The 27,929-nt window shown below is 44.6% G+C and overlaps 1 protein-coding gene across 6 annotated transcripts in view; it reads left to right on the forward strand.

Annotated features, from left to right (window-relative positions):
- The window catches only part of CUX1 (cut like homeobox 1), a 226,856-nt gene that overhangs the window by 190,864 nt on the left and 8,063 nt on the right, over window positions 1–27,929 (forward strand). For 5 of the 6 annotated variants that reach the window (XM_085240894.1, XM_085240895.1, XM_085240897.1 and 2 more), the window contains 3 exons: window positions 4,064–4,252; window positions 9,049–9,313; window positions 13,767–24,881. The exons of the other annotated variant lie outside the window; for it this stretch is intronic. In XM_085240894.1, the coding sequence (XP_085097020.1) occupies window positions 4,064–4,252; window positions 9,049–9,313; window positions 13,767–14,484 (1,172 nt within the window). In that variant the 3' untranslated portion in view covers window positions 14,485–24,881. Of the gene's footprint in view, window positions 1–4,063; window positions 4,253–9,048; window positions 9,314–13,766; window positions 24,882–27,929 lie in introns of those variants that run through there. 6 annotated transcript variants of the gene reach the window in all.

Consider the following 27,929-nt stretch of genomic DNA (forward strand, 5'->3'; position numbering starts at 1 on the left):
CTGCCCTTAAGCTCTGATTGTGGCTCAGCAGCCAGGTACCAGTCCCACCTCCCTAAATACAGGCCAGCAGGCTGTCGAGAGGACCAAAACCCCAAAGCCTGTGAGGTCTCCACATGAGAAATGCAGATTTCCCCATGCTTGTAGGTTCAGGACACCAGCAGGGCAGGCAGAGAAGAGGAGCAGAGGAGGGCAGTGATTGCAAAGAGAGGTACATCACGTGGAAGTAGTGTGCCTTAGAGCTAGGAGGGTAAATTCAGACTCAGTTGAGATGTATGTGAATCCTTAGGTAACCACGTGGGGTCATTCAGTTGTTCTGCTTTGAGACATGCAAAGCGAAGGCTGCCTTTGCTGCAGATGAGGTTTTGGGTATCAAATTAATTGCAATATTGATATGACTGACAATATTTGGAATAGTCAGAGGAAATAACACACGTAGGCAGGTGAAATCCACGCTTAATACTGCCACAGTGCCTCTGAATCCCTAGTTCTTTGTACCTGTTTAACAACTGCTTCCCTCACAAGGCACTGGGAAACTTGAAGGAGTCCTCTGAAATTCCTAGCTGGAAGGCAGGCAGGTTGCACCAGTGTTACCTGCACTGCATTAGTGCTTAGCATGTATCCATCCCACCTGCATGGAGAGATTCAGAAGAGATGTCTGAGATGGTGGAATCACTCTCCAGACATGCCAGTCTCCCACTGTTCACAAGTATAACCTAAAAGATAAGTTTAGTTTTGATTACTGATATTTATGTCAGAAGGATTACATCCATATCATCTGAGCATGATGTCTGTATCACTAAAAACTCCATTATTTTAGTACATAAAGAAGCCTTTTTTTTTTTGGCTAGACACAGAATACAAGGTGGTGTTCAAGATTTTACTGGGGTGGGGGAGGTTGCAAATTGTCATTAAATGTAATTGGGGAAGGAAAAAAGAATAGGCCCTGATCCTGGGCATGCCCTGCATGAGAGTGTGTTCCACTGAACCCAGCAGAATTACTGCTCATTCACCCTGGGATAGGCCAGCTGTGGTGGCTTGCTCAGTGGAGCTATGTAGAGGCAAAGCCACAGGTAAGAGTTTGCAGGCTTCAGCCTCTGCTTTTTGAGCAAAATACTGTTGAGTGCTGTGCCTGCTCTGGTGTTCCAGGGAGGTTTGAAAAAGTATTTTTGTTTACATTTGCTTTGATGCCATTTTTACTTAGTCTTTTTTATTTCCCATGATTTTTGTTTTCCTACAGTGTGGCTGACAAGCCTAAAAAGCAGCAGAAGAGCCAGGAAATGTGCCCCAAACTCTGCATTAGGTGTGGAACCAGTTTCAATGTCTCCTTTTGTGCCCTCAGTGTGCTGCTGCACCACATTGACTTGGTGCACAGCTTTCTGTGTCTCAGGCCACAGGGCCTTGCCAACCTGTCTTAGGCAACTGCTGGTGGCCCAGTTCCAACACCACTGGCCACTAAAGACCACGACTGTGTGAAACCATTCAGGGTGGCTCAGCAAACCAGACTTGAGTTTGGTGGGTCTCCCATCCCCTGATTTTTAAGCATTCATTTTTAAGCATTCACTTGAAACAGCAGACACCATTTTAGCAAATGATGATACAGCATTAACACTGGGATGTTGCTAGTCCTCTCAGCCCCAAGATCATGTTATCAGTGATTTCCTATTGGGCAACATCCAGCTTAGATAGCAAGGGAAGTGAATGCAGTGAGCTGCTGGGAGATTGCAGTACTGGGAATCGTAGGATGATAGAGCCATTAAGGTTGGAAAAGACCTTTAAGATCACCAAGTCCAACCATCAGCCCATCACCACCATGCCCACTGTGTTGCAGAATGTTGCAGAGAGGTCCAGGACTAGCCCTGAAATTGGCATAATTGGCAGGAGGTTGTGTCTATGAGGAGCTACATCAGTGGGAAAGGCAGTAGACAAAAAGACAGAATTAACAGAAGGTTCAGGAAGCCTGTGCTTAAGAATACTTAAGTTATTAATAACACTGATGAAGATGGAGTACGACAGACCTGCTGCCTCCTGAGAATGGTTTCTAACACATTCTCCATTAGCTCAGGAGTCTTTCAGGTGTTTTATGCTGTTCTGCTGTATCCTAGGATCCAGTAAGTGACACAAACATATTGAGCACCTAAAGAACGCAATGTTATCTCCTCCCTTGGATTTTTTATTTCTAGGCTATGATCTGAAGGTCATTTCCTTCAGCAGCATTGCTCGTACCTTCCCTGGGATGCTCATTCCTGCCTTGTTTATATTCCAGTATTCCCTCCTGGTGGCTGTACAGCAAACCACAGCAGCTGCCTGGGTCACAGGTGGCTATTACACTGCTGGGGGGCTGCTGTGACCCACATCAGGTCCCACTGACTGCACAGCTCTGCGTGGGTTGCAGTGCCCGTGCTGGTGCCTGAGTGTGGGCTTAGGGAGCGTGGGAATGCCAGAGGGAAGTCATTTGCAGAAGCAGACTAAAAGGTGTTTAAAGCAGCTGTCTTGGCTCAAAAGTAGCTGTTTTAAAGGTAAATTGATGAGTTCTTCCTGATTTTTTTTTTTTTTTAATGTAAAGGGGGAGAGCACGTTAACTCTGAAATGCAGATGTAAAATTAGCCCTGAATTACAGCTTTTTTTCTCATTTTCCTGATGTTGAGTTGAAAGTTGAAAGACACTTAGGAAATTAAGTTCTGATCTTTGGTTTCTGTTCAGTCTGTAAAATCCATTTTGAGGGTTTGTTCTAGAGGTGTGAGCAGACACTTCTGAACCCTGTCCTTGCTTCCCTGTGCACCTTTGTGGTCCCAGCTGCTGCCTTCCAAAGCCTTGCCCCAGTCCATCCACATGGGATGTGCTGCAGCTTCTGCCCACTCCTTCCTTCCCTCTTAGCCTATGAAGTGAAAGAACTCAGGAAGCCAGAAGGCTTGGGGGAGGTGTAAAGCAGAGGGAGATCATGGAGTCAGGCACAGGAAGGGCTCTGTGGACCTGATATTTTTGTTGGTCCTTTACTGTCCCTCAGGATCTGCTGGTTGCCACTGGCTGATACTGCTGGCACTACTGGCAAGTAGATGTTGCTTTTTGCTGGAGTGAGGGGTTCAGAAGCCAACGATCAGATACCAGACCTCAAGGCCTCAACTCGATTGGGATAGGAAGACGTTCGGGTTAACTTGCAAGTCCACGATAGCCTCACTTCCATCAGAAATGCCCAGCAATGACTCAGATGACTCCAGGCTCTGTCTCGTAACAAAAGCTGTTGCGTATTAGGGCAACTTAGCTTAGGGAGAATGCTGAAGGGAAGGCTGTTAGGAAACCAGCTGTCTGTTCTGGCTTGTGCTGCACAGGCATTTTCCAGTCCTCAGTAAGTGAGATCTTAAGCATGTAAAACTAGTGTTATTAATGTGCTTACAAATGCCTCACACCGAAAACCATTTTTAGTTTTTACTCTGCTAGGCGATAGCATTTCAAAAGAAGTAAAAGTAATGATTAACCAGAAGCACTGTAGAAGCTATAGAAACAGGAAAAACTGTTATATTGTAAAATGTGATTATCCACAGCCACTAAAACACTGTTAGAGCACAACAGCCAGTACAACACAAAACATTTACATGCCTTTGAGGACATTTAGATGACTGTTGCTGAATGGGTGCTGCATTGGTTTTGGTTCACTGATAGCTTGAAATGTTCGAATTGCCCTGCTGGAACAAAGCTGTTGCAGCACCTCCTGCATAAGAGCTGAGTAGCCTCACTGCTCTCACTGGTTGCCTGCTGAGCTGCAAGTTTGGTTTATTTTTAATCTCATTAATTTGGGGGGTTGTTTTGCACACTGTTTCCACTGTGAGGTCCTTATCCCCAGAGGTGTTGAGTTCACATCTTTGTCATGCCAGATCTTAAGAATTAAATTAAAGCTCAATATTTACACCTTTAGTGGGCGGGGAGAGCTTTTACGCTGCTCAGTCTTTCTTTCGGGTTTGCAAGCAATTCTGAAGTAATAATTGATGAACGATCTTGTAGATGTGGTCTGTCTTTTTAGCTTGCCCTGTCTCCTAGTGAATTGATGCCATTTCCAATTTCGTATTAGGTCAGCGTTTGTTTGGGGAGACAATCCTGGGGCTGACACAAGGCTCTGTCTCAGACCTGCTGGCTCGCCCGAAGCCCTGGCACAAGCTGAGTCTGAAGGGCCGGGAGCCCTTTGTCCGCATGCAGCTGTGGCTGAACGATCCCAACAACGTGGAGAAGCTGATGGATATGAAACGAATGGAGAAAAAAGGTAACGTGGAGCAGAGTGCTGAGTCATGCTCTCCTTTGTTTCAGAGATGACTGTGTTGTATAATTCTCCGTAAAGAGCATCGAGGCAGCATTGATCCAGAGTTACAAAGGGTGCTCAGGCAGCTTTTTCTTAGCTTTATTTGGTGCTAGCTCAAGCAGATACATCTCAGAAACAAAAAAAAAAAACAAAAAAACCACCAACCCTAAGTATTCACCAGCTGTCATGAATTCATTGCTGTATTCTCCTATAGATTAATTACTGAGGCCCTAGTGTATCACTGATAACTTGCCTTAGCAAATGAGAAATGTGAGTTGGGGAGCTGGCTTTGGGTTGTTAGTTAATGGCACTGCAGCTGCTCACAGATGTTGCACTGAAAACCATGCTTTGATTCCTGTGAGCTTCTTGCCAGTCCTGCATGGATGGCCTCTAAGAGGATAAAAAAATGCAGCACTTGTAAAAGGGTGTTTGAGAATAATAAGATCTGTAGCCCTCATAGGGATAGGGAAGGTGACAGTGCTCAGGCACACTTGTGTAAAGCAGCTGTGTCATGAGTGTGCACCTGTGAGAGATAAACTTATTTTGGTTTCTTACTAGGAGCATATCTTACTAATCTCAGCCTACTCTGTGTATCTTAAATTCATTAATAGAAAACAGCAGTTATTCAGAGCCTGGTTTTACTACATACATATGATTTTAAAAGAGAAGCTCATAGGCTGGTGTTACCAGCAGTTAACTGATTAATGATGTATCCATCTCTCAAGGTATCCCTTAATGATATTAGCTCAGACAGCATTAATCGTGTGCACTGAAAGCACTGCAGTTGACTGATTCCTGAAAACATTAACACGTTTGATCAAGAATTTTGGGATTATATTAAAAATTACAGTCAAGGAGGTTCTGGGAAGAAGTGACCTTGCGTGCTTGTAGGAAGAAATTCAAATCCTTGTTACAGAAACCAGTGTGATACGTGCAGGGCAGGATCTCACCTCAAACTGTGTTTAATCTGCCACTGGGAGCACAATCCAGAGGAATTTCCCACTTCCAATTGTAAAGCAGAGGGAGCCATGATGGTTTTTGCTGCATCAGAAATACAGCAGAGATAAAATTGTCAACTGGGTGGATTTTTATAGCCTCAAAGAGGATTTCGGCCGTAACGCAGGAAAATAACATAAAAATAATTTGAAAGTAGTACTGACAATATCCTTTCAGAACTATTTTCTAAAGTGGATTCTTATCAAATGCTGTGCAATACATATGCTGTGTAGATGGCACCTGAATAGAGATAGGGCTATAAATCATCTGAGTCTCTGTGCTGAGCTCCTGAACTGTGTCAGTGTTGGCCTCATCACAGAGCACTCAGCAGTGAATCCAGCCCTTTATTTTCTGCAAAATCCTTTCTTGCAGGTAAGGATCCTGCGATGTAACCTTTCAAATTGCACCAGAGCCACATTAAGAATTTAACTTCCCCTTAAGCTAATGTCAATTAAAGAACAATGCAACTGTATCTACTACCAGTAGAACATTATTATCAATTATTTCTCTTCCACAGTTTATTAGGAGACTAGATTGATGATTATGATAAAGCTGAGCTGCACATCTCTCTTTTTTTTCCTCCTGTTTTGCCAGTCTGATGTTTATGCCATAAATGTCCCTTTGTAAGAGATTCTGAAGCTTTGCAATGTACATTAAGTAACCTCATGGAGGAAGCTGGGGGTCACGCTCACTAGACTGAGACACTCTGCACTGTGTTTTCTGCCAAGGAGGAGTTCATTCCCTTCCTTCCAACCTCCTGGTGTGTGTGCTGCTGGTAACGTCACACTCCTCACTGAACAGTACTGAAGCCTGCTGTCAGGAGAAAATTTAATTCCCTTTATTTCCCCATTATTTCACTTTTTAATAATCTTGTTCAATACTGCATAAGATAAAAATTATATTAAAAGGGGCTCTGTTTTACCTCAGTGGGCAGCTGCTAGCTCTGCTTCATCTGAAACTGAGCACATGCTGGGGAGTCTGCCCATAGGAACACAGGGATGCTGGGCTGGCAACAGCAGGGGGAAGATAGAGGTAGTAAAACTCAGCAGATGGAGCTGGCCCTGACAGGTTGGTCTCAGACTTGCATCCAGACCTTTGCCCAAATAATGTGTGTGGTTTTTTTATTCTTTGGTCTCCTGAGAAGTAGAGACCAATCACACACAAAAATCAAATGTCTCCAAACATCAGGTGTGTTTGCAGTTTGGATTGCAGCTTGAGCCTCACTGTTTCCTGAAAACGTGCTCAGTGATCTCCTGATGTTGGCTACACACAACGCATACGTTTTAAATCAGAACTAAAAAGGAAAAGCTGTTATAAAGTTTCCAGAGAACTTTGCTAAAACCTAAAACCTAAGTACTAGTTCAGCATGTGGCCTCGTGCCAGGGTTGTGCCTTTGGCCCAATGGAAGACCCTGGAGGTGTTCAAGACCGTTGGAGATGTGGCCTGAGGGATATGGTCACTGGGCACCGTGGCCTGGGTTGGGGTTGGACTTGATGATCTTACAGGTCTTTTCCAACCTTAATGATTCCGTGATTCTGTTTGTTCTAATAATCTATTGTTCTCCAGAAATGGTTATGTCCTAACAGTGGGACTTCCTTTTCTTTGTTTTTATGTTAGAGGTTCTGGGCAGCCTGGTCTGGTGGTTGGCAATTCTGCCCATGGCAGAGAGGTTGAAACTAGATGATCATTGTGATCCTTTTCAACCCAGGCCATTCGATGATTCTATGAAATTTGTACATTTGTAAAATTGGTTCCATTCACACAAGAAACCCAAATAAATCTTTGCACCTGTAGTGAAGTTAAGAGCGCAGAGGTAGGCGCAGGGCATGGCTTTCTTCCCAAGCTGTCACAGCTGTGTGCTGTCTTTAGGAGCCTTCCTGGGAGCTCTGATCTGCAATAAATGCCATCTTTTGGAGGGCAGGGAGAGATGCAGAACGTACCACCATCACCTGACCAAATTCCAGCACCTCCAGCTGGAGATAACCTGCACACTTCTGACGTCTTCTGCACCAGGGTCTGTTTTGTCTCATGGCCTCCTTTAAGTTGCTGCACACTGCTGAAGGGGTAGAGGCTCTTTTGGTTGTGTTGTCAAAGTAGACAAGGGAACCTTGTATATAGTTTGCATATCAATACAAGTTTGGAACAACATCTGGGAGTCTTTGAAATCGAAGGCATTAAGTGTATCTGTAATCACTTCACAGTGAGTGGAACAACTTAAGTAGGTGATTTTTAATGAAGTTTGTGGAAAAATAATAATAAAAAAGGAAACCAAAAAAAATTTTTAAATAGTTATTTCAAGCACACGCAGCACTGCATCATGGCAGAGTGATGGATCATTAGCAACTCACGCTCTGTTCCGTATCAGTGATCTTACACAGTAGGCAGTCCACAGGTAATCTGTCATATTCAGAAAGAACAAAATGAGGGCCATGCAGATACCCCCAAAGGTTACAGAGCACATTCAAAATTCACTTCAACAAAAGTAAGACACTGTGTAAAAATGTCCCAATGGAGACAGCTCTGAGTAGAGGACAGGATGGTGGTACCCACTGGAGGCAGAAGACCTCGCCAGACCTTCAGGGTTGGCATGCATGAGAAAGGCTCTCAGCATTTCAGTTTGTTTGATTGCATCGGATTTGTCTTCTTTGTGCACCCTCAGTCTAAAGGCAGAGCTGAGCAGAGAAAGAATTTATTTTTTTCTTTTGAATAATTTGGTTTCTGGCCGGTGTGACCTGCCCTGCATTGCTCCCTGGCTCCAATCAGAGCTGCTGCCTACTGGAGATTTACTGCCTGCCTGATTGATGTCAGGCTGCTGTAAGCTGGAACAGAATAGGCAAGGTTATCAAATTGCAGCTCCTGAATACCTAAACTCTTAAATATCTAGAAGGTATTTAACAGAGCACTAAATATTTTATTCACAAGGTTCATCTATACTTGCAGTTTTCAACCCCCTCATTAGCAATGCTTGTGCATAGTGCTGCCAGGTACAGTAAATCCCACCTGCCTTTGCCCAGTGTAAATCCATCAAGACGGTGACAGCATTTGCTGGGACTCTCCTTGCAGGATTTTTCAGGATAATTCAGTCCCTGTTGGGGAGGAGTTGGCGGTGGCTCACAGCCCCGGAGCTGCAGCAGCGCAGCGAGAGTTATTACAAATACAGGCATCTTTAAAAGAGCCTTGAATAGGGGAGGAGGATGCTGTGGGCTGTTTTCCTTTCATAACCTGTCACTGCTCTAGCAAAAATGTAGAAGAGAAAGCAGCAAACACCGGGTGGGTGCGCAGCCCCTCGCTGGGATGCCCGGGCTCCGGGCGCCATCGTGTGTTGGAGATGGAGCTATGGCTGCCTCCAGCTCCCACCGTGCTGACTGAGAGACCTGAAGTGTTAGAGAGACCCTCGTGTTTAACAACCAGAGCCATTTAGGCTCTTAGTAACTGCCTTACGACGGTGCTTATGTGTTCATCACCCCTGAAATTGTGAATTTAAAGCACATCCTACTATCTGACCACTGTTACTCGCGTCCCATATCCACTGAAAGAGCAGAAAACTCAGGCAGGTTTCCAGTCGATTCACCCTCTTTTCTTTCCCTTCTATCTTCTTTTTCTGTTTCTTGCATTTTCCCCACAATTGCTTCCCTCCTGTTCCCCCCGCACAGCCCATCCGCGCAGCCTCAGCCTGTCACCTCCGCATTTATCCCGCAGCTTGTATATTCATTGATTTTGCATTTGTATTCAGCCGGGGCTGATCCCATGCGCCTCTCTTTCAGCCTACATGAAGCGGCGACACAGCTCCGTGAGCGACAGTCAGTCGTGTGAGTCCTCCTCCACTGGAATCGACTACAGCCAGGGTGCCAGCCCACAGCCACAGCACCAGCTGAAGAAGCCCCGGGTGGTGCTGGCACCAGAAGAGAAGGAAGCTCTGAAACGAGCCTACCAGCAAAAGCCATACCCATCACCAAAAACCATTGAGGAACTGGCTACGCAGCTCAACTTGAAAACCAGCACCGTGATCAACTGGTTCCACAATTACAGGTAGGAGATCTCCCAGGAGTCCCGCTCATAAAGGATTTATTTTATTTGCTTTGGCAGGGTGCTGCTTTCCTTCAGCACGTTGTATCTGCTTCTGCTAGCGTTTAGTGGTTGTACAAAGTGAGCGGTTTCGACAGCGGGGAGGTTCTGACTAACTGCAATGCCAATGCTCCAGCCTAATTTTAAGTCATGCCTGAGGATGAGCAATCTTCACATACTGATGTAAGCAGAGCTTTTAGACAGAAAGTCTTGCTTTTGGGATGGGCATTGATCTAGGGATGTCCACTGCTGTGCTGAATATTTATAAAGCTTCTTGCAGTAAGCAAGACTGGTCTCCTTTACTTGCATATGCATACACACAGATATGCTCACATGTATGTACATGTAGGTGTTTGTTGTGCGTTTTATACCTTGGTGGGGATTGGTTAGAAGTGTCCTCTACTGGATGGCATCAGAATTACAGTGCTTTCGTCATGCATCTTTGCAGAATAAGAGCAAAAAATAGGTTTTCTTCTATGTCTTGGGTCAGTGAGCTCAGAAAATAGGCACGATGTGTGCTGGAAGCTCTGCAGTCACAAAGGACAGAGAACTGATAACCTGAAGTCACGTGTTGCCACAGACTTATTTCATTATTGTGATTAAATCATTAAGTCCCATTCAGATGAAATTTGATGTTGGTCTTTTCAGTTCCTTTCTCTTATTAAAGGGAACTTTCTCAACATTTGGAGAGTTGAAGTAGGTTTTGGCCTAGAGACTCCACTAAAAGGAAACAATGCTGGAATGGCATGTAAGAATTAGAAGGATTTGGATAAACATATTTTCAGCTGTGTTTGGGATTGGGAATCTTAATTAGTTCAGCAGACTTTTCTCCGAGAAATTTGTTCTAATGAATATTAAACAGGTACAGTTAAGACACCAGATTTAATGCCATTCTGCTCCTTCACTCGGAGCCAGTAATGTTCCTAATTATTCTAACAGCGGCTTGCTAAACTTGTTTGTTTTTAGAAAACTGCTAACATTTAAAGGGTATTTTCCACTTTAGCCCTTCTCAGCTTTTCACAGGCAAGTTGCTGAAGCAGAAGAAGCATGGTTTAATGAGATATCTCAGAAATATTATGTACAATAGTAAAATAATGTTTATAGTAAACAATATAAAATTTAAAAATTATAACCAGCCAGTAATCATATTTACACTGAATTTCATTGACTTGAATTCGCTACAGATGCAGCCTCTTTCACTGCTCAGTTTTCCAAATACAGGCCTCTATTCCAGTTCCCACTTCTAGGCAATTATACACAAGTTGGAGGAATGCCTATGAAAATATGTTCCCTTCGGCCTGACAGCAAAATGTGCTGTTCTCACTTAGGCAGACGAGTGCGGGAGCACTGGTGGCATGTGTCATCTTCCTCATTATCATCAGATCTCCTGCTCAGGCGTGCTGTGAGAAAGCGTGACAAGTCATGATTGATCAGCGTGTTTGGCCACACCAAGCCATACATCGATGTAGACTAGGTGCTGACAGTTGTATACAAAAGAAAAATGCATAAACAAGGTGCTGTAAGCTGGTGGGTAGCACGAGCCTCACAGCATGGAGTGGTCTGGACCTGTTCCCAGATGCGCTGCTGCTGAGTCTGTAGGACTTTTAAAGAGAAGCTGCGAGCCTGTCTGGAGCAGCACTGAAAATCAAATCATGTGCCTGTTCCATTCCTTCGACAGTCACTGTCTTAGCTTTCATGCATGAAGTGCTCTTAAAGCATTTGCGGGACATCACCGAAAAATACACTTTAGGAGTTCTCCTAGGGAACAGAGTCTTCCTGTTCTGCAGCTCATGTGTTACAACTAATTGAGAGACTTTTCATCTTCTTCAGGCCACGCAATTTTGTTCATCTCCTTTATTCTCCTCCCTCTTCTTTTTACACTAAAGAGCCTTCATACAGAAGCAGTTCCACGCCTCTGACTATCTAGCTGTTCTGTAACATTAATTTTTCCTTAAAGAACCTTTTGCCAGGGAGGGAATGTGGTTGCAGTGATGCTTCCTTTGGGATTCAGCTCAACACTTACTTTCCAGTGATGGCTGCTACAACAGAATCTGGCTTTTGGCCTACCAGGTGGGAAGTCAGCAGTAGTGTTTATTTGCCACAGTAGAAGAAACTTCAAAAAAAGTCCTCAGCAGGCAAAGAAGTAATTCACTTCAGAATATAAATAAATAGGTATAAGGGATTTTGCTGTGTTTGCAAACTTGTCCCAGACTTTCGCTTTGCATCTATACCAACTGCAGAGCTCTGGGAACAACAAAAATAAGAATATATCTTGAATTAAGACTTGCATTAGTGAAGCCCTGTAAGTACGCATCAGAGTCTGGTGCTCCGTTGTCTTAGGAACTGCATAAGAGAGCAGGAGGTAGGAATTGCTATCCATCTTCACATGGAGATACTGGCACAGAGATCTCTGATACTGTGAGTTACACTGATGAAAGCCAACAGGATGGTCAAGGACAGCAGCATAGGGATTTAATACTAAGTTAATCTGGAGCCAGATGAGATTCCAGAAGCAGTGCATTGGGTGTGAATTACACAGACTTTGAACCTGTGTTCTATAGGATTGTGGTCAGGTATTCAGGGAGCATGTCATCATTCTCTGTCTTGCTGGAGCTGAGGTATTTCAAAAGCTATGCAGGCAGGAAGCTCTTACTCTTTCCTCTCCTGACTTGGGAAATGTCACAGATGCATCACTTTTCGTGCAGGGAGGTTATAGGTGTGAAGAGCACGTGAAAATTGATGTTCCAGAATGCATGCAACTGATGGTAATAGAAAATTAATGCTAGCACCTGTGGTCTTCTGTTAGGTGAAAAATATTCTCTTAGGGAAAATTATAGACCCTCTAAATCCTTCAGAAGTGTGGAGTCAGCAAGTACTGCTGAAATACTCTCTTGCATTTCAAGTAAGTCAATAATATCATTAGCTTCAAAAGCAGTATTCAGTTGGTGTTTGCATTCATTGCAGTTTTCTTTCCATCGTGTGCTGCCTTTGGTAGCAAGATGAGCAATAAACTGAAAATTCTTACAGCCATCTGTGGGACAGTGCTTCACTTGTGATTTGCCAGGACCCTTAGCAGTCCCTCCTGGTAAAAACCAAAAGTGAAAGATATAGTTCTGCTGGTCTGTGCTCTCATCTCTTATCACGGGTCATGGAGGTTCCCTCTTGGTTGCAAACTGGGACCTGACCAATGGTCGTAAGCTTTCCTGCTGGTGGCCTAGGCAGTGTTTGGGGGATTATTACATGCTTCCAGTAACAGGAGGCACGGGGTGGAACACCAGGCAGTTTTAGCCACATGTGGAGTGCATTAATTCCCTTGAAATGCACTGCTTGCCTTGTCACTATTCATGTTCTGAAATCGATTTTTGAATAAAAAATAAGACAGAAGTCAGACTAGCTTTTAGACTGACAACCTGTCACAAGGCTGTGGTTCCCCGGAGGGATTTCGGAACGACGGACTTTCATCTTGCTTTCTCCTTGGTGGCTGTCTTTCCCCCGATTTTTTCCTCATTACTTTTATGTTTAAACAAATGGTGTCTCATTTTTAGAGAAGTCTGATTTCTTTTGTATTTATAAGCTATTTTCCTCTGGATCTACTAGAAATGTATTCACAGTTTTAAAATCATCCCTTTTGTGGTCCAGCATACTGTAAATGTTCATGTTCCTGATGTCAGACATCCAGTGAGAATGGGAGACTGCAGAGCCTTTCATCTCTGTCCACGAAACTGCATCCAGCGCTGTAAAAATACAGCATGAAATTATGAATGTAACTTGATTTAAAATCATAAAGAAAAGATTCTTAGGTTGTTTTTCACCGATCATATTATTACCAATTGATTATCATCTACATAAAACGTTACATTTTTGCTTTGTTCCGCAGTGCCTGCTGTGGTTGTTAGAAGGGCTGCTTGGTAAAATAAATGGGTTGGGTGGAGTCAAGGTCGGGCTGGATGGAGCTTTGAGCACCTGTTGGAGCTGTGGGTGTCCCTGTGCAGTGCGGGGGGTCGGGCCAGGTGATCCACAGACGTCCCTTCCAGCTCAGTGATTCCGTGATGGCGTACGGGTCGTTCTCAGTGACCAAGCACTGTGCAGGTTACCTGCAGTGCTGCTGTGCTGAAAGCTGTGGGTTCCACCAACCTCCCTCCTGCTGCGCTTCGCAGGAGCTGCATGTTGCGGCCTGGGTCCCTCCTTGCACAGCAGGCTTAGAAGTGGGTGTGTGGCCGGGGATGAATGAAATTAAGAACATCTTGACAATATTTCACATTTTTCCCAATTTCGCCAGTCTTTTGAATTTGAGGTGCGGACCCTCCTACCGCCCCGGCTGTCCTGCAGCCAACGCAGACCGGTTTGTGCTGTTGGCTCCCTGGGAGGGAGCCTGCTGCGTGGCGGCACTCACTGCCCCTTTTGTCTGTTCCCCCAGGTCTCGCATCCGCCGGGAGCTGTTCATCGAGGAGATCCAAGCGGGAAGCCAGAACCAGGCCGGGTCGAGCGATTCTCCTTCGGCACGAAGCAGCAGAGCAGCCCACGGCTCGGAGGGAGACAGCTGCGACGGCGTGGACGCGGAGGGCCCACCTGAAGGAAAGCCGAGCGGGGCGGAGGCGGACGAGTACAGCAATGCAACCACAAAGTCTCAGGGAGGGCAAGCGGAGTCGGCTCTGGAGGCGGGGGAAGAGGCAGCGCCGGGCGCCCGGCCCACGGAGCGAGCGGAGCCGCTGCTCATGGCGGCCGAGGGCCTGGAGGACACCGACGACGAGGGCAGGCCCAGAGCGCCGCGCCAGGGCTCTCCGGCCAGGTGTCAGCATGCGGGAGAAGCTCCGGAGACGCCGCCCAGCTCTGCCACGGAAGGGGATGCCTCTACCTCAGCTGCCTCCACCTCAGTCCTTACAGGGGAGAGCTCCTACAAGTCAAAGGAAAGTTCAGAGAAAAGCTCCAGCGTGCCAAGTACGAGTTCGACGCCGGGCGCAGGCTCGCAGAAAGCCAACTCTCTGCAGAGCTTGTTCAGCTTCTCCGAGGCAGCGAGCTCCAGGAACACACGAGACAGCTCCTTGAGGAAAAAGAAAGCCGCAAACTTGAACAACATAATCCACCGCTTGGAGAAGGCCGCCAGCCGGGAGGAGGCTGCCGAGTGGGAGTTTTGAGATTAAAACTCGCCCAACTCTGGAGAGCTGGGAAGTGAAACTGGACCTCTACTGGTTTTATTGTGTTGCGCACTTATCCGCCCTGCGGGCCACAGGGCAAAAACGCCATAGGCCAAGGTGCATATAGAAAACAAAAGGAGCGTTAAGCCCAATTTATGTTTGTGTTTTCGAGGAAGAAAACTGAAATGTGTAGTCGAGCTTTTTTGTACCCTGAAGTGTTTTTATTATTGCCCTAAGTGATTTCCACGGTTTCTGGAATAACTCATACAGCTTTGCCTTGTGCCCTCCTCTTTGGTGTGGGCTTTAAAAAAAAAAAAAGAAAAAAAAGAAAAAAACGTTTTAAAAAAAAAAAAATCGAACCCACGTATTAAAAGGGGGCTTTTTATCTGCCATCTAATGGCTACAGAGCGATAATACACTATTATCTTCTTAAACCAGGAAAAAAGGGGAGATTTTTCAAAAAAAAAAGAAAAAAAAAAGAAAGTTTTTTGTAGCTGTTCAGTTGCCACTAAGAGATTGCACAGTCAACCGACTCTAAACACACTAGTTTGGATTCCTACGTATTTTCAAGAAAAGAAAAGAATCTTGTTGTTTGAAACTTTGAATTAAAAAGAAAAAACACATTTACTCCACATATTTTTTAACAAAACAAAAAAAAAAGTCACATCAGGAAAATATCTTAATTTGTGGTAGCTGACTTAGTGTTTTCTTGTAAGTGAAATAGAATATTGACACGTAGTGCACATTGTTTCATAGCTTTAACTGATTCTGGTCTTTTGCAGACCAGAATTTGTTTAATACACTCCATTTTAGGCCAAATCAGGACAAAAAAAAAAAAATCTGAATCTAGGTATTTTATAATCTGCTTTTTAACCTCTAACCACAGAGCACGCTGATCAGACCTCATATCTGGGAGGTTTGGGAGACAACTTAGAAACAGCATGTACTTGATCATTTCACTTGGGTCGTAGCGTACAGGATTTCCTTTCAGCCAAGTCAGATTGCTCAAAAAACGTTGGCCAGTAACATTTCAGCCTGCTTCTTCGGGGACACGCTCCGTGACCCGAGATGTTCACCTTACCCGGAACCGAGGGAAGCGTAGTTCATGTGTACGACTGCTGTCACACCACTAAGGGGACGGGAGCTGCCTCAGATGGAGAAGTTTTCCTGCTGTAGGTGGCCATTTACTGACTCTCTTCCCACCGCAAGCACTGATTTTAAATACGTTTTAGTTGTGGGAAGCTTGTTTTTACGTGGAGGAATAGTACGTGGCAATGGCCAGACAGGCTCTTAGCAGGGCTGAAGGAGCCCAAACTCCAAACCAAAACGTTGATGCTCTCCAGTCCCGGTCTCGCCCGTTCTGCCCCGCAGAAATGCAGCCTTTCACCATTATTTTATGCACAGTTAGGGCTGATCAAAGTACAAATCAAATTCTAACTTGTCTCTAACTCCTCCTGTTGTCTATATGTATATGCGTGAGCATAGAGGGGTGTGGAAGGATGTGTGTGCGTGAGTGTGTGCGTGCAATTTTATACGTCTGTGTATTTTCTTACGTACTTGTGCACACATAGAGTGCATTACTGCCACCTTTTTTCAATAAGCTGTTTTATCAGTTATGGCTTCTACAAGTTTGCTAATTTAGACTCCTTTATTGCCATATCTTTAAAACTAACAATAGATGATTTCGGAATATATATATATATATAAATATATATATATATAATTTTTTTTTTGCTTATTTATAGGTGCTGTATTTTATTATCTGATTGTTAGGAAGGGATGAAAGGGGGCAAATATTCTTTAGAGGGATAGACTGCCGGCAGTATTGGGTATAATTTACAAGATGTAGTTGTCATACTGTATATTATTGATTGAAGACTTTTTGACCGTATTGTGTATCATTGAACTTTTGTCTTAGGTCAGCATCTTTTTGATGACACTTTAATGGTGCATTCATTACTTCTTAAGTTTAATTAATATTACTTTTCTGATTTTGGGGGAGGGAGGGACGGGGAGAGGAGTTCCGACTTTAAAGGTATGTTCCCAATATTACACCTCAGTGTGCTTGTATTAATTCATTAGTAGGATTTTTGACTGTAAGATGTGAAACCACATTTCTTGCATGATGTTTTAGAACGTATGTATTTCATTTACAGTCTCTTAACATGCAACAGCAGCACGTAGTGCAAGTGTCACAAATTGAGAATCAGTACACTAAAACCAATCCTTTTCATGATTGAGGAAAGAAGGCTCTAGGAGGCTGAAAGGCAGGGACTCGTTTCCTATTTCTACTGCTAGCTGTTTCAGGATACCTCCTTGGGTAGCTGGGGACTTGTGATGCAGAACTCAAACTGAGGAACAGAGAGAGCAACTGCCCCTTTCTGTGATGAGCTGAGGAGATGGTTTGTAATAGCAAACGCCGCTGTGTGACAGTGCTGGGAGCGATTCCAGCTTCTTATCTGAGCGCAGTTAGCCCACAGGAAAGGCCAGCGAGGGCAAGAGCGTGGTGAAGCAGAGCAGTACCTCTCTGTATCTGTACAGGTTTGGCTTACAAAGCACAGCTCCGTCTGTAAATGCACGTCCTGGTAAAAGTACACATACCTTAATAGGAGTCACAACAAGGTGTGTCTTCAGCCACGGAGCAAAGCTTCTGACAAGAAGACACGGATATTTTCTTATGTTCTTTTTTTATTATTATTATTATTGTTGTTTGGTTCAGGTTGGGTTTTTTAATTAATTCTGGGCAATCCGTTTGCCAGTCTGGTTCTGCTGTCCTTGTCTGCTGATTGGAGATCCAGGTGCTTGATGCAGCCAAGCGGTTACTCTCGGCTTTCTCCATAGGGAGGGTTTTGTTCTGTTTGATTTTTTTTTTTTTTAATTAATATCCCCCAAACTGTTCTTGTGCCTGTGTCTCTATAATTGCATTCCATAATGCTTACTGAGAGCTCTTGCTGCATCATCCGACAGCAGAACTGTATTCACAGGTTGAACACAAATGCAGCATTTAAGGTCAATCTCTCTTCTTAATAAGCAATACGTAAGTGCCTTGAAACTTGTATCTTTTATTTTCCTGTTCGTTTTTTGGTTGCTTTTCAGACTCCCACTAGTTCTTTAGGGTTCTTTAGTGTCTGCCCGGTCTTTAATGCTATAATGGTTTTTTAAAAGCATATCTGTAGCTTGCCCTAGAGGAAATGTTTCTTTTATAACACTAACTGTTAATTCTGAGCTCCATTATTACATTTGAATCATGTAATTTTGCTGGATAAAGACAGCATTCGTAAGTCAGAAGTCACTCCATCCTGCCAAGGGTTGTCACTGGTATCTATTAAAAAATTAATCAAATAAAAATGCTGTCAGTATTTCCGATATTTTTGGCACTTTATTAATGACTTAGCTCCTTTTGTTGTTTCGTATGTAATGATCTGCAATGAATGTGGATTTGCCTGCTGAGATGCTCTGGGGTGCCCCGGCCGGGCGTCACTCCGGTCCCTTTGTGACCACGTTGTGTAGGGGCACGGCAGACCCACACCGTCCGGCCGAGCTCATAGAGCAGAAGTGATGTGCCCAGCTTTTGGTTCCCTGTTTTTAGCCAAGATTGCAGCTGCTTTTCTGTTCCGGTGGAAAGTAAAATGGATTAGCTTGAACTACTGCTGAGATTCTCTTGTTGGAGATGAGCCACCTGCTGGCTTTCCAAACAGTCCAATACCTCCCTGGTTTGGAGACTAAACTTCAGCAGCACTGAAAGGTGTTCGCTGTATTTCTTACCTAGTGTGGCATTTGAAGGTAACGCTTCTAGGAAGATGTACATTGGGGTCGTTTTTTTACTTGATGAACAGAAGAGCATAAAAAAGCTGTAGGAGAGGACATGCCAAAGAGTAGCACTGGGGCTTTTTGTGTTCTTCAGTCACAGTAAGGCAAGAGGTGGCACTTAGGGACTTGGGGTGGGGGCTGTCCCATGGCACGATGCCTTTCTAGAGCGCGGAGCCTGGGGACAGGGCTCTCACTGCCCACGTTTCTTATCCAGTGGATGAAAGCACAGACTGCAGGAAACCTGTAATCCCAGAGTCTGGTTTTATCTTGGGGTTCTTTAAAAATATTTTTATTTTCTCTTTCCATTTCCAATTCCATGTTGTTATGAAGCTGTGGGTGAAGGGCCCGGGCTCTTGTAACAAAAATAGCTTTCCATTGCAGCAAAACTTGTTGTTTTTCTCTCTGGATGGCTGGGGAAGGAGGAAGGTCCATTATTTTGTTTAGATGAAAGCTAGGAAAGAGTATCCCTTGGAGAGAGGTCATGCATGGGGTTGTCAGTATGCTTCTGGCTTTGAGGATATAGATTTCAGGCTATAATTGGCAGAAATATCTCTAATTAAAGTTGCTGTTGATGCTGTAAAATATGACCATTTTATTTATTCATCTGTAAAATGTCTACAAGTAGAGCCACTCCTTAAAGGAACCTCTGTCAGTGCACTCTGTCCATACTGTGAATTAGTGAATCCTTTAGTAAGAACTCCTTGCTGTAATAAGAAAATCTTATTGTACAGTTAAAGAGAAGAAAATACATGTGCCTTTCTCATGAGTAAAAGATCCTTGCATTGTTTCTATCTAACTTGTTCGTATGGGAATGGTGAAGAGAAGGGGGTTAATGAACATGGCAGAATTCTATGCAATATTCTCTGTCCAGTTACTGAAGAGTGGCTGTTTTTCAGTTGTTTAATTGGAGAAATAGAGAGCTAACAAGAGCATCGTTCTGGTGGTAGCTCCAACTGTAGAGGTGATACATTTACGTAAAATAGGGCTGAGGGAACCCTGACAAAGTAGTAAAAATTACTTGGTTTTGAATGTTTCTTTGCACTTAAATCCAAACCAGTTTATTTGAACTGAAATCATAGAGTCGTGGAACATCTTGAGTTGGAAGGGACCCCCAGGGATCATCGAGTCCAGCTCCAAAACGCTGCAGTGAGCCGGAGCAGTGCCTTTAGCAAGGGTGCAAAGAGAGCAGTACCTCTCACTTAGGGATTTGTTGTGTGCACATGGAGGGCACTATTTTTGCTTCATTTGTGTCTTTCTAACACAAATCTTAAGCGCTCTCTTCTTGTTTCTTCATCAGTCTACATATCCTAGAATGTTTCCTGTCTTGGAGCTGCCGTGTGGCTGAGCCCTGTGCTGTGAGTGCTCCTTGAGGACTATCAGAAACATGGGAGGAAGAGAGAAGTTGGTTCTTAGGTGGGGGAACCTGATTTCACAAGCTGCTCACATCTCTTAGTGCTCAGTGTGGCTCACATGGATGGAATGGCAGTTCAGCTCACCCATGTGTTGGCTGCTGCTGCGTTTCCCTTGCACTTTCTGCTGCCCCACTGTTGGAACATCAGCATTTTCTTCCTTTGCGTTGCATATACAATCAACTTTTTCTTTCTTTTTTAAATAGAGAATTTAAAAATTCTGTTTGAGCAAAGTATTTTTTCTCCAGCTGTTTAAAATCTTGCCAGATGGTTTTAAATTGCAATCACTGGCTTTTAAAGCACAAAATCTTAAATTTCTTTTCTGACACTCAGCTTTCTTAGTTGAAGAAGTGACCGAGTGGTCCGTGTCTCTTTCCCTGTATGCATTTGAGCTTTGACATGTAGAAATATTATTTCATGAATTAATTCTTCCCATCCCCTTTGCAGGATGTATTGACTATGCCATATGTAAAATATAGGTAATAATGATCTTTAAAGCGAGACAAGGCCGTTGTGCTATGCCTAGGGACTAAACTGTCCTACGGGACCAGGTCATGTCCTATACCCTGCCCTGTGGATATGCAAGGATATCGAGTTTCTCTGCTCCAAAGGTGAGGTTTATCCTTTTGGAGAAGGTTAGCATTAGGCTGTGCACTTGAGTTTCCAAAAAAGCCTTAAAAATAGGTGTGTGAGTGGTGCCATCTCCTCCTCAGGGATGATTTCCCCCCAGTCGAGCAGTTCTGCCCTGTATGTGATGCAGTTGCTGGATGGAAGCTTGTTTCCCAGCAGGAGGAAATCATTCATTGCAGTGTTAGCAGTGAGAGCCTCTGGTGCAGCCAAAGACGCAGCCAGGCTCACGCCTGCTGTCCCCAAACCCTCCGTGTGGCAGCCCTGCCTGCCCAGGGAAGTTTGCATTTCTGCAGCTGTTTTGTGAATGAAATTTAAATAAGATCTGATGCCCGGTGTTGGTTTTTCATTGCTGGTCACAGAGATGCTCAGGCACGAAAGTGCTTTAAAATGAAACTTCTGCTTTTTAAAAATTAATGAGATTATTGTATTTTCCCTTGTCCAGCTATTCCACAAAGGACAATTTCTGCCATCGTTCACACTTGCTTTATTCACGTTGATGCCAGTAGAGGAGTTTTGTCACAGTTCTGTAGATTAGGTAACACTAAAGCTGTTGGTTTTATGGTACTGCTTCTGTTTGTTGAAACAGTCGTGTGCAGGTTAAGTTCTTAACCATAGCAAAACAGAGCAGGATGCAGTGGATGCCTGCAGTCCCCGCGACATCACGTCTTTGAGTTTTGTTCACAGAGCTACTTGTATGACGTGGTACAGTACTCATCCAAAGACCCACGGGAGTGGAGAGGGCCAGGAATTCCTGTTCGTGGGTGACAGAGCTGCTGGTGACATGGTTACTGTGTGATGTGATGTTGGTAGCAGCACAGCCTCTCTGCTGGTAACAAGAATAGCAGTGTTGAGTTGCATTGCCACCTTCCGTCTATGCGGGTAACGAATACACATTTTTAGGAGTTAAGTGTCTACGTGTTCATGTTTCCACAGGGGGAAAGCCCCTCTGTATGTGTAGCATTTTCATGCTTGGCATCAGTAGAACTGCTGTAGCCAGATATGTGAAATCATTTGGGGCACAGGTGAGCGGAGGCAGAAAACCAATCTGTATTATAATGCATAGGATGCTGTTTTCCCATCGGTCAGACAAGTTCCATGTTGTAAATGCAGAATTATCCATTGGAGAAGTCAGATTTCTTGAGACATGTGGGTTTAGGTAACCTGGGTAGGGAAAAGATCATGTTCAGGATACATAAAAATAATACCAAGGGTCTGAGATGTGCCAGAACTGGGTGGTTCAAAATCAGGAGTCAGTCCATGTCTGTAAAATCCCCCTTCAGTACGGCCTGCAGGAAATTCCTATGCTGGACACTTGCACAAGTCACATGTATTTTTCTGTATCTGTGTACAGTGGGAAGGTGAAGAGTTTTGCCACGTATTTAGACTGCAAAAACAGCCAGCGTGTACATGAAGCTGAGTAACAAATACGAGCACGTGGCTCGTTCTTGCTCTCTCTGAGCTGTATATTCAAATACTCTCTGGAATGAAACTGAAATTCTGTTGCACCGTCCCTCTCAGAGGGCACACGTCTGTGTTTGGAAGAGAAGTAAAACTTGGCACTTGACTTGCTCTGAAGTACAATCTATCCCCAAGCAGCGGAAATTTTCCCTACAATCACTCCCTCAGTCAGACTTCCCTGGCTTTTGTTAGCTTCCCTTAGAGCCCTCCTACTATTTTGACGTATGATCTATGTGAGTAAATTATTACTAGCTTTAAAAGTGTTTCCAAAGTACCTGGTTACCTCGGGATGCTTGCACAGCTGCACAGCGGTGCCCGAGCTCCGGCTCGAGGGGCAGCATGTGGGCAGTCGGCATGGTCACCTCCGTGTCCTGTTCTTTGTCCTCCATCAGGGCTTCCAGTTTCTTCCACCTGCAGGGAGTGGGGATGAGAAGAGTTTAGTTTAGTTTGGAATGCTTTGTTTGGATTCAGTAGGCGTATCGGCAGGATTCTGCACGCTGCCACATTTCCCATTGAGTTTTCAGTTCTTGCTACTTTCCTAAAATTCTCTCTCGAACAAACTTTCTATACTTGGAAAGCTATGTGCCTTATTTTCTAAATCTCTTCGTGGAGAATAATCTAAAGCACAGTGATCTCGATTGCAGCATTCACAGCCACCTGCTTGTCATTTAGTGCGGGAAAGGAAACGCCAGCCAAGGAGCGATTCGTGGCCCGGCACTCCTTGTCCCCTTGCTGATGAGTTGTCCCTTTGCTGATGAGTTGTCCCCTTGCTGATGAGCACTTCAAGCACTGTGCATTACGTCTTTGTGCAATAGCAATTCTCATTCTGCATCTGGAGGTCGTTGGCCCATCCAATGAGCGTTGGCGAGCGGTAGCGTAGAGAACTCAGGTTCCCAAAAACAAGCCTGCCTGGGTTGGCTCTGGCAGCACGGTTGGTTGTGGGCTTGGAAATAAAAGTTGTAAGGCAAAACATGAGTGGTTTGTGCTCGCAGTCTGCCAGCGTTCAGGAGCTGCTCGTGGGCTCCGGCCGTTGCAGCTGGTGCCATGTTGGTGCCATTGGCCATCCTTACTGGTTGGCAGCAGTGAGGCACTGCAGTTCATCCCAGTCCTAACCCAGCTGTTACAGACAGGCTTCCACCCGCCAGCATCCTCAGCCCTTAGCAGCACTCGCGTGTCATTCTCCAAGCTTGCTCTCTCTACAGCATCATAAGGTGAAATACATAGAGGTGGTTTGCTGTCAGGAAAACAACCGAGTATTTCCTATTTATGAGATTGATTTTAACAGTTTCTTTGCTGAGGTTTGTTTTTATTTGATACAAACACAACAGGAGCATGCATATCCTGCAGGCAGACGTTGGATGGAGCGGGGTGCTGTCAGCTTGGTTGAGTATCCATATCATTGTGCCCTGTTGTGTTTCCTAGAGCAATCATTTTTTTTAAAGATATTTTATCTAAATGCCTAATAAATAATATTATTTAAATAGTTTTAAAGTAATTTAGGACTGAGAATAAGAAGCCTCTGTTGTGAGAGAAGAGACTTAAAGTATACAGAGAGAAAATCCCCTTAGCCTCCTAGAGCCTCTACTGAGAATGTCATGAAGATGCAGTGCCCCTTGTCAAAGCACGTTGCCATCTCCTCCAGTGTTGATGTAAAATGAGAGACTGGTTTCCCGTGACGTTCATCTTTGTTGGCATACGTTTGAATTTCTGAATTCAGAGCTGGTTTTCTTCTCATCCGAAGTTGGTCGAGGTTTAAAGCAACAACAAAACGAACGACCAGGGTCGCGCAGCAGCGACTTTCCCTGGTGCGAAGGCAGGGAAGCTGATCTTTGTGCGGTGCTCTTGCAGTGGACAGGCTCATCCCTGGTGAGGTGAGATGGGAGAAAAGCTGCCAAAGCAAAAATGAGATAGTGACCCGCCGCGTGCGGCAGGGCCGGAGCTGGGCTGCTGCAGGGCGCTGGGTTTGGATGCAGATTTGCACTTTGCCTTTCGAGGGTGTCCCGCTAGAAACCACCCGGTGAATTCCCATCCTTTGGTGATGTACTCTGAAAGCAAAGGAAAAAAAAAAAAAAAAGAGCCCTCTGGAAATGATTGGATAACCCTTAAAAAAAAGGGGAAAAAAAAAAAAAAAAGAAAAGAGAGAGAAAAAAGCTTGTTGCTGTCAGGATGCTCTGTGCAGTTCTGTGCTGACCAGCTGTGTGCCGGGCGCTGCCAACAAACGCTGCGCCACTCAAACAGAGAAGGGCTCTGGGTCCCAAAGCAGGTGGAGGCTGGGGGGGTGGGAGGGATGGCGTTTCTTCTGTTGGCTTTGGTTTGGTTTTCTTTTCCTTTTCTAATTGTTTCCCTCATGTTCCCTTTTGTCATTGTTTTTATTAAGAAATTAACTCTCTGCATTTGTGCAATAACTACTTGCCATGATGATGGGCAGACCTTTGTAATGCCCCGACTACTAACACAGCACAAGATGAACTCAAACAGAAAGTGGTGTACTTTTTCCTGAGAACTTTTTTTTTTTTTTTTAAATGATAAGCTCAGATTTTACCCCAGTGTATTGTGGTGTCTTACATTTTTAGCAGTATTTTATATTTTTTTTCTGTAACGCACTAAGTCTTAGGTGTTTTTAGAGCTTGTTTGTTATATTCACAATCACGGATTTAAACAAAAAAAAAAAAAAAAGATCCTCACAAAGACCCAATTGACCAAAAAAAGGAAAAAAAAAAAGTGTCTCTTTTTTTTTTTTTTTTTTTTTTTTTTTTTTGTACAAGTAGCTTCGAGAAGCCCACGTTGTGTTGCTGTGACTCATCTTTTGTAACATTTTATTTCTTGGTATTTGTTTAAACATAAAGAAAAGTAAGAGTTTATATGGCTGGCAGTAGCGGGGAGCGCTCCCTCCGTCAGCAGAATGGCATTGTTTATCTGTCTTTGTTTGGTTAGCCATATAATGTTTGTTCTCAGCACTGTACAACGGTCCCTATATGATATGGAGAAGCAATATCACTGTATGAAACTCACACGATGTATTATTATTATTATTATTCACTAGCACCCTAGGTGTGATAATTGAAGTAAATATCTTTTATACAAACACAATTACGCGTGGGCTGTCTTTATTAAGGTGAGACCTGAGTCCAAGCAGCAAACATTTACATTGGTGGTTTTGGCTCTGCGTGGGGCTGAGTTCCATGGGGTTTGTGGTTGTGTCGGAGAAGAAAAATCATTTTTTGTGTATCCTTTTCCAAGGTGGGGATGAGATTTCTTCAGTGCCATATTGAAGTGTCAGCTTCCAATTTGTGTTCTTGTCCAGCGATGTTCAAGTGTGAATGGTGGGCAGAAAACGTGTGCTGTAAGAGTGCAGGGGGTGTGCTGAGCACCAAGCCAATAGATCAGCTGGCTAAAAATAATAATAACAAATGGAAGAAAGGGGAATTTTGCCAGATACGCAGCTCGCTCTTTATTTTTACTGCATGTAAAGATCAGTTCCTCTTCCAGTGCTTCATAAGATGCTGTTCCAGTCAACATCCTGAGTGCTTACAGAGTGACGAGTTGAAGTCTGGTGTTGGTAAGGAACAGATATCTTAACCCACCTGCTGAATTCCATTTTGGAAACCAGCAGCCTAAACCTTGAGCTGGAATGCTCTGGTTCTCAGGCAGCAGACGTGGGTATGTGTGCTGTCACCTCCCATCCCCTGCCTTGGTTAGGAGCTCACTTGGAAGTAGAACTATATCATGCCTTAACTTCTTTCTGTGCTTGCTATTTTTTGATGTCTCTGACAGTTTGTTCCACAGGATGTAAAGGTTCTGGGCTTAACGAACACTTTTTTTCCTGTTGCTCAATGATCGGTCAGACTGTTGATTGCTATCGCTGTGTTGTATGATTTCACCATCATCACTTAAAGCTTTTCAGCTGAAAACTTTTAAAGCGTTACACCTCGAGTTGGTTAATTTGTATGTCTATAACTCACGTTTTTCTTTAGGTATGGTGCTGTTGCACTGAGGAACAAAGCCACGCGTGGCCACGCGAACAGCACGGTGTAGGTGTGGAAGTACAGAGCTGGTGCTGGACAAGTTACAGAGTTAATGGCAGAAAACTTGGTCTGTAGTCTTCTTGGGGTGCAGGGAGACGCCAGCACTGCATCGGGTGGGCAGTGGCCTTGGGCCCACCCTGCCTTAGTGAGAGATCGAGACGTGGTGGATAGCTGGATCCCACAGGAGCAGACACGGCTGAGCAGCTCACATCCTGTTCTTGGGCCCCGCTTCTTTCCATTGCAAAAATCATTTCTGTTTTCATGGGAGAGCTGAAGAGGTTGTGTGCTTGCCAACAGAGGGCTTCAGAAAACATGATTTGATTATAGCAAAGCATTTTATTTTCTTTTTGCTCCAAGCTATGGGAAACTGATAAGAAAATTCAAACTGTTTTCTTGAACTCTTCCTCGTTACCCATGTAATTATCTTAGTACCCTTGGAAATAATCCGCTCTTCTATGAAATCTCTCCTTCCAGGGTGGATTTCTGAAGTGGCACTGTGATGCTTTCTGGGGGCTGTTTATTTTGGAGTGGCTGAGCCAGAGAAAAGGGCAGGAGAAAGCCCTCAGCCCTTCCCACAGCCCTCATGCTGCAGAGCGGGCTAAAAAGAAAGGGGCAGAGGAAGGGAGGGGGCAGGAATGCCCCGTTTTCTTTTTGGCAGCACACAGCAGTGACAATGAGATTTGCTGCCCTCCCTACTTTCAGTCCCAGCCCTTGCCATCTAGGTCTTCCTGTCTTCTGCATGCATTCCCGAAGGACATCGCTGAAAATTCTTGATGTATTCTCTGCATCTTCAGAGCCGTGCTTACACTTGGACCTCGGGGCTCTTCCAGGGCTGCTACCTGTGGCTAAAGATGGGGCAGATTGTGCCCAGGAGCTGCAGGTGGCTGTGAGGGATGTCATCATCCCTTCCTTTTTGTCATCTGCCTCCTGGGCAAACACAAACATCTGATTGCTCCGGACTGACCTTCCTCCTCTCTGAGACCTTTCTTCCCTTTCCAGACAGGTTGCTTTAAAATGCCCCAGAAGACCAATCTGTGTGCAACTTCTGTAGAGTTGTTGGGCTTTCTGGAGCTCTTGGCTTGCACGTCCAGTGTCTTCACTCACTCTGGGGAGATCTTTGAAAGAATATCCACCCTTCAGGTGATGTGATGTTTAATCATCGCCCTGTGAGATGAGGTGAACATGAGGGGCAGTTTGGCTGGGCTACAGCCTTACAGCATTTCCTTCTGAACAGGTTTGCATTGAAGATGATGCTGCTAGATTTGAATAAGACAGGGCTCTGATGCCTTGCGTAAAGAAATACCAAATAATTCCCTGCCTTCTTGTCCTGTTTCTCAGCCCACTGACTGCTCACAGCAACAGCAGCCCCAAGGAAGAGCATTAGGACAGAACGAATGACCCCATGCAACTGTGGACAATGCAGAAACACTGTCCCACATTACAAAAAGGCCAAGATAGAATATGAACTGTTGAGATGAACAGCACAAAAAGGCTTTTGATGACCTTCCTGTTATGGGAAGAACTTCTGCTCTGATCTTTTGTTCCTCGGGATCAGAAGAGGACAAAGACAACCTGGTTCATCCAGGAGGGAATCTGCAGCCTGCGGACTCTGCCCCCTCATCCCTTCAGCTGTGGAACACGGCCAGCTCCCTTTGATTCTCCCAGAAAGGGAGCAGGACTTTGGGCTATAACAGCACCATCTTTTTCAGATTTCCTTAAAAGCCCAATGCGAAGTATTTCAAGAACCTTAAATTGTTCTTACACAAGTATAAACTTGGGAGCTCTGGCATCAGGTAGGACTGGAGTTGAGATATTGTTGGCCTGGAAAGTTTCGTGGGAGAGAGATGCCAAAAAGCCCTCGCATGGGGAAGAGAAACCATTTTGACTTCGAAGTGATGGCCCTCAGCATCCGGTCATTAACCAGGGCAGCCCAGCATGGGAAGGGCTCAGTGCCCTGCAGAGTGCAGACCCAGTTCCTGCTGCTATCTTTGGCTCTCAGCCTTGGCTCGAGGCTCCTGAGCCTTCGTTATCATGCCATCATCTTCCTTCCAGTCAATAAAATGGGCTTGAAGTCTTTGAAGTGCTGGATTTCAACGCACTTCAGCTGACTTCT

The sequence above is a fragment of the Meleagris gallopavo genome, chromosome 21 (genome assembly GCF_905368555.1).
Source record: "Meleagris gallopavo chromosome 21, MGAL_WU_HG_1.1, whole genome shotgun sequence".
NCBI classification, from domain to species: domain Eukaryota; kingdom Metazoa; phylum Chordata; class Aves; order Galliformes; family Phasianidae; genus Meleagris; species Meleagris gallopavo.